The following is a 13,048-nucleotide window of genomic DNA, read 5'->3' as shown; positions in this document are numbered from 1 at the left end:
GAAATGGGAAGCAGTGGGGCTCCAGGAGCCCCAGATTTCTCTGGAGGGGTCTGATTACAGCTCTCTCTGAAGCATGGGGTTCAGGCCGCTACCCAAGACATTGGACCGGTGGTGTCATCCATCAAGGCAGTTGTTTTCGACCTGTGGACTGTGAACTCCCGGGGGTCCGCAGACTGTGCCTACGATTTCCAAAGGGGTCCGCATCTCCATTTGAAATTTTCTAGGGGGTCTGCAAATGAGAAAAGGTTGAGAACCACTGCACTGGGGCAGTTTTCTGGTGGTCCTGTACAGACAGACAGTCCCTGGCTGGATGCCTTTGCCGACTCTAAGAAGCCAAGGAGCATCGGGAGGCAGAGAGATGTGATCAAGAGGCGAGGCCAGGGCACAGCACTCCCATGGGCTCAGCATGCGCCCCAAAGGCTGTAGGATGTGGGTGGGGGGAGCGATGCGGAGGTAGCTTTGCCAGCCCTCCAGGATTGTCCTGGAGTCTCCAGGAAGGAAAGATTCATCTTTAAGTAAAGATTATGTCATGTGATGAAACCTCCAGGAATACGTCCAACCAAAACTGGCGACCCTGTGCGGAGGCCGGGGGAGGAAGGCGCCCGCTTGCAGCTCGCAGCTGAGCAGTTTGGCGACGCTCCCTGAGCGGTGACAGGCCAGCAGGGCTGGAGCTGCCTAGCTCCCTCCTTCCACAGCCAGTGACAGGCGAGTCCAGAGAAAGGAGCCTGCATGTGCCTGTTCGTGGCTCCACTCAGCCACTGGACTGCAGCGGAGGGGAGGAAACCGGGGGCCCCTGCCGTGCAGGGGGAAGGAAGCCAGGGGGAGCAGAGTGGATCCAGTGTCTTGGGGGGGGGGTTGTTTTTCCTTGCGGGAGATGAACTTTCTCAATTAAAAGTGCCCGGAGCTGAGCTGCGACAATGACGGTGGAATTTGAGGAGTGCATCAAGGATTCGCCCCGGTTCCGGTAAGGGATCACCCCCCTCTCCCCGGTGTGTGTCTGTGTGTGTATGGGGGGGAAGGTGATGGATGGAGGGGAGAGGAGCAGCCCTCGACCCTGCTGGGCTCCATCTCCAGCCGCGAGGTGCATGCAGATGCCAGGCACACACATGCTGCCCCACCTGGCCAAGCCATCATGGAAGGGCAGAAATGAGAGATGGGAAAAGAACCCATTGGATCATCCGTAGAATCTCCAGCAGAAATGCTGCAAAGAGGATGGGGACGGGGGGAGAATAGGGTCCTGTCATTCCTAGTCCCTGATTTCCACCCTAATAAGGACCATGTGTTTCCCTCGGACTGCATCCTGCCTTGGCACAGCCCCTGCAAACGAGCAGCCGGCGGAGGAGAGGGGGGATGAGGCGCGGAAAGACTGCCCGAGGGGCACCGCAAGGCTCCGCTCTTTCTAATCGCATTAGGGGGAGAGGGGGAGAAAGTGGCCTGTGTAATCCGGGAACGGTGTGTGCGCCTGGGTATCTGCACATGGACGGGGGAGAAGGGGCAAGACTCGAGCACGAGGCAGATTGTTGGCTTTATTGTCAGGATGGTGCCGTCTGGGTTAGATCATGGGAGGCTGGGGCCAGAGGTGCCGGAACAATTGTTCTAGTTGGGGGTTGTCAACCCTGTATATAATGGAAACCACTTCAAACCAGGGGGTGCAGCCGCACCTCCAGCACCCCTAGTTCCAGTGCCGATGGCTGGGGGCTGTAGACGAGAAAGCCCCAAGGGATGAAGGGATGTCAGCGTGCCTCGGGACCAGGGTCCCCTCTGCATGCCCTGCAGATGGGGATGCATCAGTGTCAGCTGCATTGTGATCAAAGGCAAGGCAGGGCTCTGATTCCTTGTGCCTAGATGTGGCCTTGTGATCATCCACCCGCCAACGATACAGACAAGTTCTGTGACTGACCACAGGCTAAATCCAGGCAGAGAGACCCTAACCGAGGCTGGATTGAAGTCTTGGGCAATGGAAATCCAGTATTGTCAGACAAAGAACTGCTCGCATGGTTAGCCTTGTAACTCCAATGGGAGGTAATGAAGCAGAGTTCAGAATCAAAACCAAAAACGTTTCCGTTCATTTTTTTCTTAATGATTTTTTGTTTTTACTGTCAAGGTCATCTGCTCTGTGTGTGTGTGTGAGAGAGAGAAGGGGGTGGGAGGTTACAAAGAGAAGGCTCATAAAGGATTCAATTATTATAACCCTATTCCGGGCTTTGATCCAGACCGTTCACAATTTATATATGATTCTGTCAATCAAAAGAAAAAATACGAAGTCAGCCCTTCTCCCCAAGGTTCTGGAAGGACGTGAAAGTAAGCGGCAGTATTTATGCTAACCGAATCCAACCGAATGATCTGCAATAGGGAGCCCCATTTAATCAGGCAATGGCTGGGCTGATGGATGAGATTTTTCAATTAGTTATAAGCTTTGCCCCCAGGTCTCGGTGATAAATGGCCAAATGCTATTGGCATGGCAGGTTTAGGCTCTGAATTACATGGCAATGATTTTTGTTCTGTACATTCTGCCCTGTTCATTTTGCTTCCCAGGGCTGTTAAAAATCTTCAGCTCCCTCCTGCATGTATCATTCGAAGAAAGGATCCCAGCCGCAGCTGGTATAAACTGGTGTCAGCAGAGCAATGCAGATGTATCTCTGCTGAGGATCGATCCCAAAGACATGGAATGATTTTCTAGACTATCAAATTCATTCCCTTTGGGGATTCTTACACGGAATCCCAGGCTCTCAAAACAAAAGACTCCATCCTAGTCCTACTGTAATGAAATGGGGCTATTGTACAAATGCAAGAAGCTGGGGAAAGGATTCGAGGGATCCCTATGGCACCAGAGGCTTGCCATCCTGGATAGATGCTGCAAGAGAAAGATCAGACCCTCCAAGGCTAATAACCTTCTGCTGCTTCTCATACTGTACTTCAGTGCTGACAGAAGCCAGGAAAGACAATAGACGGCAAAAATGGGGTGGGTGGGACACTAGTGCAGAAATAAGCCTGCAAATAGCAAGGTTCTCAAGGGGTTAGGATGGACAGTCACTGTAGTTGATTCTCAGTTATCCCGTTCGGCAAGGGCTTTTTGTTTATTTAAATGAGCGTTTCCTTTTAAATGCATTAAAAAAAACCAACCCACCCCAGTGGAATGTGCGATTCATTAGAATGGCTGCAATAGTCCATTGGTGTGGATGCTCAGAATGTCTGTGTTTGTGTGTGTAAATGTATATGGGTGTGTGTGTGTGTGAATTTCCCTGTGTCTGTGGTGTGCTTGTGTTCAAGGGGATTACAAAGCGGTTTCCTCCCCCCCCCCCCATACAGTTTAAATGTAGCTGAGAGTTTGGGCCCTGTTCTCGGTTGTTCCAAACCCTGTTACTAACGTGCAATGTCAGGTCATACAGTGTAATAGTCTGAGCCAATATGAGATGACGGGGCAGCGCTGTTCCCTCCCCCGCTTTGCATTTGACTCTCAGGAGTTTTTCCAGCAGCTAGAAGCGCGGAAAGGTTTTGCAGAGTGTGTGTGGGAGACTCGTTTCTCACACCTGAACATACCTAGCATCAAACAATCAACCCCAGCGGACTCCCCACCCCCGGCCGGGTCCCATTGTGCTGCAGAGCCTGCGAACTGTTCCGTGGCATCTTTCCAGGGCAGTGACTTCATGGGCCAGATGTCTTGTTCCACATGGCAGTGACCCTTTCCAGCGTGACGTCAAGCTTGATTGATGTGTTTATTTATTTATTTAGCATGTAGCGTGCGTGGGCTGGCGGCCAGGTTTCTTAGTATGCAGGCAGCATCCTTGCTGCCCGCTCTCCTCTGTCTGTAAAAACAAAATGGCTCTCAGAATACCCTTTATCAAGAGCCAGTGGTTTAAGCATGGAATTGCGAAGTCTTTTCCCACAGGGCTGGACACAGTCTGCTTGTTGCAGTGAGAGGGTGAGAGAGAGATGGTCGGAGAGGGAAGGGAGCTGTAGGAGTTCCAGAAGAGAATAACTGATGGATGTAAACTTCTAGTCACCCTCAGTAAATCAAAAGGACAGTGACATACTCAAGGTTGGGGTACAAAGAAACAAACCCTCTCCAAAGCCGGTTAGGGTTTATACTATAGTCCCTGCTTGACACTTTTCCTCCTCCTTCCATCTATCTAACCAGGTCCTTAGATTACTAGTATGTGCTATTTGTATTACGATAGCGCCCAATGGGGATCAGGGCCCCATTATGCTAGGCACTTCACCAACACATCCTAAGAAACAGTCCTGTGCCAAAGAGCTTACAGTCCAAATAGACAAGGGATGGGCAAAAACTAGGTGTAGTATTCCCATTTTACAGAGAGGGAAGCAGAGATTAAGTGACTTGCCCAAGGCCACACGGGGACTTTGTGGCAGAGAGAGGAATTTAACACAGATTTCCTGTCTCCCACTCCAATGTCTGAGCCAAACGACCATCATTCTGTTCCTACTGGACACCATCACCACAGTGTCTGAGTGTTAACCCCATAAGCACTTTTCTGCTCCCCAGTTCTGCTGACAATTGCACTCTATTTTATAACTGGTTTATGGCCCTCAACACTGATCTCTAAATCATTGCAAATCTTTTTCACGGTCATACATGAGAGGAAGAGACAACAGCTGCTTGGAAGATCTATGTATGTGGAACAGACCCTCATCATGAGGCAGCCTATAATAAGGCTTCTAACAATACACTGCTTCTAGCCTCCTTTGGCAATCAAATCCAATTATACTTCACAATGCTCCACACCACCAACTCAATGCAACATTCGTCCGGCACCTCGTGCTTGATAGGGACCATCTGCTGGGAGGAAAATCCTTTTTTTTTTTTTTTTTTTTTGCTGCTTTTTCCCCACTTAAATCTGTACAGATCTATAGATTGGTGGGTAAACCTTGTTCCTGTTATGCATCTTGTGGAGACATGCACAGTCTCAAGTTCCAGTAAACAAACATAATTACCTCGAAAGACCAGTTTTTAGTGCATTTGCATGCAATCCCCAATAGATACTAATGCTTTCATCTATCTGGCATGCAGAGCCTTTTATTGCTTAACTAATGTCATAGCCTGTGAAATACAGGAGGAGATTTCTGACTTGTTACTGTCAATAATGGAACCTCAAGAGGAAATGGGGCCCGGGTTGAGATTATATGAACAGAGGCTCCATTACCGCCCTCATCCATGCGGGTTTATAAAGTAACCATCTCACACCAGCGCTGTGATTCAGCGGGTTCACATCTCAGGGGCAGATCTGGCCACTTTTTTAGGATTGATACCCACAGATCTATTGCCAAATCTTGAGGCTCATACTAAGTCTTTATTCAGTCCTTGCTGAGGCAAGACTCCCGCTGGAGTATTAAGGGCCAGATTCTGCCACTCTTACTCATGCTGAGTAGTACCTTACTCTGGGAGCAATTTTAGGAGGCCCAGAGAAGAACCAAGGGGCAGGATCGCTCCTTCCTGGAGCAAAAACCCATGAGGGGTCAGGGAAGGAGAGAACCACAAGGCATCTAAGGCTCCCCGATGGAGGTTCCCTGTAGTTTCTAGCCACGGGGTCAGTGTTTGCCCCTTGTAGACTAGGCTGTGGCACTGTGAGAATCTGCTGGAGGTGTCGTGCTTCCTCAGCAGCTCTGGACATTGGGTGCTCACACGATACACACTGGAGTCCTGGTGACAAGTAATTCCTCTGCCTACAGTTACCCCAGAGACCCCCTAAAAAGGGAATCTCACCCCCAGTGAATAGACAATCTCCCTCGGCCCCGGCCACCCACTCCTCCCCAAACACACCCAATCCCTGGACCAGCACTGGGGAGAAAGGGAAAACAAATTCCATGAAGGCAGCAGTGCTGTCTTTCAGGACAGGATACACGAGACCCACACGCCATGCCCTGCACCCAGATCTGAGGAACGCCATTCCCCACCTCCCTGAGGCTTTGCAAGCCCTTGGCAGGCTTTGCAGGTGTGGCTCCTAAACCAACGCATTCCCCAGAGTAGCGCTGTCGTCAGGCAGTGGGACTGGAGCACAAGCTAAAGTGTTTCCTTTGGCGGTAGACAGCTACGGCTGGGTGTTATTGCTGATCCCTTTAGAAAAAAGGACTCAGCCATCTCTCTCCAGCTCCATGCAAATGCAGGAGAAACACCACCCTTATTGCAAAAAGTACCTAATAGCTTGTTCCAAACAAAGGAGAGTTAAAATCAGTCAGTCAAACGCTGCTGTCAGATATTTCAGAGTCTTGGGCAAGTGCATTGATCATTTTCAGCTCCCGCTGGAACAAGCTATTTCAGATTAATGGCTGGGTCTTTTTGTACCAGAGCACACTGGTTTAAACTGCACTTACACTGATCTCGCTTATTGTTGTAATTTACTACATTAAACCAGTTTTGAGTAAGTGGGATAAGGGTAGTCTAAATCGATTTAGGTGTGCCCATGTTAGGAGTTTGCACTGGTATAAATGGTGCAGCCATTTAACTCAAGATAGGATTTTTACCCGGTTTAGTTAAACCATCGCAAAAACCTGCATGGACGCTCTTCTTTCAGTTTAAACTGGGTTTATTCTGGATCAGTTTAAATTGACTTAGTTTAAATTGAGTCATTGAAACCAAAATAAGAGGGGCCACAAAGCGGGTTTGAAACCTGCTTAACTAAAGCAGTTCAAATGTGCGTGTAGACAAGACCTACATTGACTTGAAATTAATTGAGTTACACCAGCGCAAGGTTTCGTATACAGACCAGCCCTCCGATTGCGCAATGACCTCATGCTTGCAAAGAGATCCAACCGCACAGAGGTCAACACAGCATCGGGGCGTAATTTGTAAAGTTTTCGGTATTGGCAGGCGTATGCGCAGGAAGGAGGAGATTTCATCCCACAAGCAGCATGAGGCTATCTAAACTCCTCTCTCTTTCACCTGTCTGTCACTGCATTTCTAAAGCAGTGATCCCCTTAGCATATAAATAGACAAAGGGGAAGCCAAAGTCCAATCCTATGGCTGCTGCTGCAGGTGCTGACCTCCCAGCAGAAATGATTAAAATCTAAAATATCACAGTATCAGCTTCAGAAATTCTCTTTCCTCCCAACTTTCAGGAGACTTGACTTCCCCTCCATCAGGCCAGAAAGCCTATGTAAATAGCATGGCCAATCAGTCAATATATGTCTGTTGGACCAAATTCCAGAGTCAACAGCCTTCCTTGGAGAGCAGCGCGCATTTCAAAGCCAGGGATTGTAACTTCAGTGCCCCAGGTGATCTCAACTGCTGGGATAAGGTACAGAGAGGTGGCTCTCTGGTAGCCAAACCATGAACCCAAACCATGTAGCGTAAAGCCAGCACTTTGAAACTTCATTACTAAAATAGCTGGCAGCTGGTGCAGCGGCTGGGGCCTGGGCAGAGTGCGCCCCCTCTGGGAAGCCCTGCTAAGGAGGCTGGGCAGTGGCAACCCACCCTAGGTGAAGTTTCCGCACTGTCTTTGGTGTTGATGGTGTCGTGGAGGACAAAAGCACTCTACAGCCTCAAGCAATGGCTGCAAACCTTTGAGAGACTCCTTCCGAGGCAACGAGCTTTGCAGCGCGTCTGGAGCAGTGCTGCGTCTGTGCCTTGTGTTCTCACGTTGATGCCTGGGCAGGACTCTCGTTCCCCTAATGGGAGTTGTGTATGTGCATGGAGAGTCTGCAGTGACTGCTTCAGGATCTGAAGTACTTTTGCCACGTAAGAGAAAATCCTGGGCTTTAGGCAGCCAGCCCTGACATCTAGGTATGTATCAATGCTTGTTACTGTATCTATATGTTGTAGGTTATGGGATAGATTCTGCCCCCAAATACATACACCTATTTCTTAACAAGTTCAGTGAGCATGCCAGGCATACAGAATTTGGCCCTACATAGGTATGAGATGAAGGGTTGTCCAGTGCTTAGGGCACGAATCTGGGACTTGGGAGAACCCTTCCCCAGCACCAGCTTCCTGTGTGACCATGGGGAACTCACAGAACCGCTCTGTGCCTCAGTTTCCCCTCTGTACATTGGGGATATTAGCACTGCCCTGCCTCACCGGGGCATTGTGCAGATAAATACATTAACGATTGTTATGGACTCAGATACTATAGTACCGTATAAGTACCATAGATAGCATGTACCGGTATGCTTGATGTTTCCAGGGGGTTAGTTGAAGCCCCAGGGCGATAACTCCTGTGGCTTGGGGCTCTGACTGTTGCACCTTGGAGGCGCAGTCCAGCAACCTCATGACTCGCAACCTTAGAGAGAGAGTTTTTCTAAGAGATCTTTTACAAAGGAGTCAGAATCAGAGACGAACCTGGGTCATAAAATTCAGGCCTGGATCTGGCCTTTACCAGTGTTGTTCTGGGGCCTGAGGAATCTGGATCCAGCATTCATGTTTGGGTCCAGCGCTAGTCAAAATGGTGTATTTTCCCTCCCCCTGCCACCTTCTAGGGCGGCTACAATGTCCGTGCTGGTCATGTGATGCGTGGAACGTAAATGTAACATCACCACCCTCAGGGGTTCCTCTCCAAGGGAGGCTGATTCGCCACTCAGCTGTTCCCCTGGCAGGTGAATTGTATTCACAATAGATCGTACTGGGACTCTCATATGATGCAGTCAGGTGGTCCCCGTCCCCCTTGGGCTGCCACTGGAAAAGCAAAGGCCTTCAGTCTATATTATCATTTGGCCCTATAAATGGAGATTCACCCCCAGTGTTCTATACGCTGTTCCCTGTGTAGGTCCCTGAAATGTTAAGTGCCCAAACATGCTAGACGCAAGGGTTTGGGACCTGTATAACCTAAGAACCCCATGATCCATCCCAACACTCCAGATTCACAGGGGGAGCTTCTGTTCCCAGTTCCTGAGATTAAACTCCCTAGGCCTGGGAACAGGGCATTTGCAATGCAAGGTCTTTAACTACGAAACTCACTGCTTCTCTCAGGAGCCTGGGACTGTGGGTTAAATGGTGCCTGTGTACCACACCATTAATTGTGGTATTTCCTAACTTCGGAACATTTGACTTTGCAGTCTTAATCATATTCTTTTAATGTACATGTTTGCGGACAATAGCACATACATTGATGGAGACGTCAGCTAGGTTTGAAGTGTGAACTGGACTTAATTCTAGGGTGTTGCCTTCTGGATCAGCTTGTTAGCCGGAGCTGGGTGGTTTTGTTTTTAGGAGCTGTCCCTCTCAGTTATATCTTTCTGCGGGTTGGGATGTACGTGGTGAATTTAAATTGATCACTTGGGCTATGTAGCAAGCGAAGACAAAGTTTCTCGTGTCAGGGATATTCTTCTCTCCTTAGTTTCCCCTGGAACCAAGTCCCACCAGATGGTGTGATGTACGTGCAAGGAGGGAGCCGCACAGTTTGAATGATTTCACAGGAGGAGGTTTTATAAAGCGCAAGCTTTGGCTATTGCATGCTGAGGGTGTGAGGCAGGGTTGCTTTCCCAGAAAGCCAGAGACTGACAGAGCTGGGAACTGTCAACTTTGTTTTATGGGATGGCCAAAAGCCACAGAGCAAGCAAAGATCAGGATAGGGGCTAGCTTGCAAGTAGCCAGTTTCCTAACTGCAACAAAGAAACGTAAGTAGGTTGCAAGTTTGAAGATGGAGGTTGCTAAAAGGAAAAAAAAATAAAACCCAGAGCTGATGAGGTTAATCAGACCCAGTGGTGATGAGTTTGGGAGACTCTGAAGTTAACTTATCTCTGCTATTGAAACCATGTGTGTTTCAGTGATCCCTCTTTAGACGCTGCTTCATGGCTTGATCTTTACACATTATCCTGGCACCACGCAAGGGCTCCGAGTTCCAGTCTTTGTCCCTCGAAGGACTGCAGGAAGCCAAGTGTGTACAGAGAGCAACGGTTCAATGAAACTTCATTTTGCAGAACATCATTCATGCGTAGCTTGGGCTCATTCTTGCGCTCCCACTGAAATCAGAGCCTCTTTGTAGCTCAATGGGCTTCACGGGGTTAAATAATACGGTGGGGCTGACGCTGCTATCAGTCACACCAGCGTAATGCTGGAATAATTCCCTTGACGCTAGTAGAGGTCCAGAGGCTGATTCCAGCCAGTGGTTCCAGTGACGTAGCTGCTGTTAAGCTGGGCACTTGACGCAGTTTGGTGCTGTTGGCAGGGCAGTTTGGGTTTGCAGAATCATCGCAGGGCAGAGAACCAAAGCACTGCCTCCTCTGCGTGAGCACCGAGCACGGCTCCCAGCAGGGGAATGGCAACACTCCACAGGGGCTGCTATTCGGATCTCCGGGGTTAGTGCTGGTCAGTGAAGCGCCAACAGCCCAGGCCACGTTCTAGGGTGAGCCACACAAGCAACGAGGTGAGGTGGCCCCGTCTCTCCACCTTGGAAAGCAGATTAAAAGCGCCGGAGCTGTAACAAGGCTGCAGATGCTGGAGCTCAGGATGGGTGTTAATGGGGTAGCCGGTGAACCCAAAGGAGGGGCAGGACACGCGGGCTGGGTTGTTGGGGATGCAGGGACAGCAGCAAGGCTGAGAGGTGTCATCAGAGCTACAAGCTGAACATTGGGTCCCGGCGCCGTGGGCTTTATTAAACACACGGCCCAATCGCTGCTTGCTGCAGCATGTCCGGCCTCCCCTGCTCTCAAGAGGTGGAATAGCAAAGGGGGAGGGGGAGTGTTACAAGGCCAGGACGGTGGACCTGTGCAGGGGCAGTGTCTGTCCATGCCCTGCCTGGCTCTCTAGCCGGTGTTAGCTCTCTGTCTTCTACATCCTCCTCTTCACCCATTTTCTTTAATAATAAATAAATATCTGTCTCTCCTTTTCCTTCACATGCGCCTGCTCCCCCAAACCAATGAAAAGGGAGTGACAATTTTCTGTCGCCCTAAAGTTTTACTAAAAAGTTCCTGTCCCTTTAAACGCTGGTTTCACAATGCTATGAAATTTCAGCTGTTGAATTCTTTTTATGAAGACGGGAGGCTGGCGGAACCATCAGTTTTCTCGTTCCCAGGCGCTGCCTGTGCTTAGACCTCCAGGCTGCAGCTGCCTTTGTGGGTCTGAAATGTGATTATTCTGTGGCTGGGGGGGTAATGGTAAGGGGCTGGTTATCGGAGACAAAGAAACAAGGCCTTGGAAACTTCACTGAGCTCCAAGAGGAGAAAAAGCAACACGGGTGTGTTTCAGGGAGAGGCAGGGAGCCCTTGAAGAAGCCCAGGGTGCTTGATTCCTTCCTGTTTTTCGCTGCATCTATGGTGCTATATTCAGAGTCTGATTGTCATCAGCCCTGTCACGGAGCGGTTTGTTGCATACTCAGCGGCGGCTGGTTCTTGGTGCGGTTAATGTGGTTTCCCTGGTGTCTGAGGTTGGGTTCCTCTCTTTGCAAGGCTTGTTTGAAATAGGGGGTAGGTGGGAGGGGGGTTCTTGCTAGACTCCAGTGGTCAAATCCAGCCGTCTGCTACCACATTCTAGCTCGCTCACTGCAGTAGAGTTGCCCTGGAGTAACAGGGAGCAGAATTTGGTCCTTTACACCCAAAGTGATCTGCAGTTCCCAACTTTGGGGTCACACCATAAACCACTGCCAATGTAATGGACAGAGGCCTTGGCTTGCCAGCCCCCTTCCCCCACCACGGAGCAGTGCAGCGTCTGCTCTGCTGAAGGCTGTGCAGCTTGCCTGGCTCCAAACAGGTCTCTCCATTGCACGGCCAGGAGTTGGAGCGGCAAAGCTCCATGGCAGGTGAGGGCATGTGTGACTGATTGGGCAGCTGTAGCGCATCAGGACCCAGCACAGAGAGCTGGATTGCACAGAGAGCTGGATTGCACCTTAGCCGCAGCCCCGAGCCAAGATGCACCCCCCTCCAGGGCAAGCTGCAATAGCTAAAGGGGCTGCAATGCAGGCTGCCCCCCTCTCTGGGGGCCACCCAGGGGTATGCCTTCACCTCTGGTCCCTTCCTGGTGATTTGGGGGCACATGAATGGAGAGAACAAGGGTAGTGATGGCCCCTGAGGTCTACAAGGAGGGTGGGGGCAGGCTCCCTTTTTCTCAGCGCATCCCATCCAAACAGAGGGCTGGAGGGGCAGACCGAGCTGTCCCCAACAGCAGCCACCCCACCCATCACCACTGGTCACAAACCAGTGAGGGGAAAGCACCTGGGTAGATGCTGCACCCAACGTGAGCTGCTCCGGAGAGGAAATCACGGCTGCTCTTCCTGTCCGGACGGAGAAGAGGGGCGTGAATGCCGCTGTCCCTGTGCTCCCGGTGGTGGGCTCAGCATGTGGTCTGTTATAGGGTCACACACCCGTTGGCTTCCACTCCCTGTAGTTTTTACATGGGCTGAGAATTGAGGTGAAAGTGGATCTGGCCCCAAGCCGCCGTGACCGTGCCTCTGAGCAGGTGGCTGCCAGGGCAGAGAAGAGGTGAAACTGCAGGACTTCAGAGTAGTAACCTCCCATGCTCCTGCAAGAACCCATTGCTCCTCTGAGCCGCTGTCCCTGAAAGGAGGCAGGATCATTGTTCCTACTCAGACCTCCTGGCAAAATGTTCCCTTCTGCTGGCGTAGCACGTTCTGACTTACAGGGGAGCTTGTGTTTGATGTAAAGCTGCCAAGTCCCCTTTTCATCTTTTCCCCAGTTGTCTCCTCCAGCCTCCTATTTCATGCTGGAAGGAAGAGGTTTCGAGTTGTTTTTAGTGCAGGGAGAAGGACCTGGGGAAAATAATTGAAAGGGGCTGTGCTGTAGGGAGTTCCATTGGCAACTGGACGACATGGGCTCGTGCAGCCGGTTTCTGTATCCCAGGAACCACAACTACAACCCACACCCTTGTTGACAGTCTCAGCAGAAGGCCCACACGGCGTGGAGTCTCAGCTCCAGAGGTGGGTCAGCTCCGCTCCAATCTGAGCCTCAGAGGGTTATCTCATCCCTACTTCCTGCCATGACACTCAAGTCCAAGCCAGAACTCAGGGGAAAAGTTTGAGTGTTGACACTAGACAACACAGGATGTTAACCAGCCAGAGAGAACAAGAGGGTGTGTCACTTGAATCCTGCCTCTTAACTGCAAGAGATGCTAGCTGGGGAAGTGTGCTCTGCTGCTGTGTCTAAT

At 50.5% G+C, this 13,048-nt stretch overlaps 1 protein-coding gene across 1 annotated transcript in view; it reads left to right on the top strand.

The window, feature by feature from the left end:
• Nucleotides 1-863: 863 nt before the first annotated feature.
• ACAP3 (ArfGAP with coiled-coil, ankyrin repeat and PH domains 3) overlaps nucleotides 864-13,048 on the top strand; it is a 161,358-nt gene continuing 149,173 nt past the window's right edge. The window contains exon 1 of the mRNA XM_039509223.1: nucleotides 864-964. Within this exon, the coding sequence (XP_039365157.1) occupies nucleotides 918-964 (47 nt within the window). The 5' untranslated portion in view covers nucleotides 864-917. The remainder of the gene's footprint in view (nucleotides 965-13,048) is intronic.

This window comes from Mauremys reevesii, linkage group 21, assembly GCF_016161935.1.
Source record: "Mauremys reevesii isolate NIE-2019 linkage group 21, ASM1616193v1, whole genome shotgun sequence".
Classification (NCBI taxonomy): Eukaryota; Metazoa; Chordata; order Testudines; family Geoemydidae; genus Mauremys; species Mauremys reevesii.
This window is presented reverse-complemented; position numbering and strand designations above follow the sequence as displayed.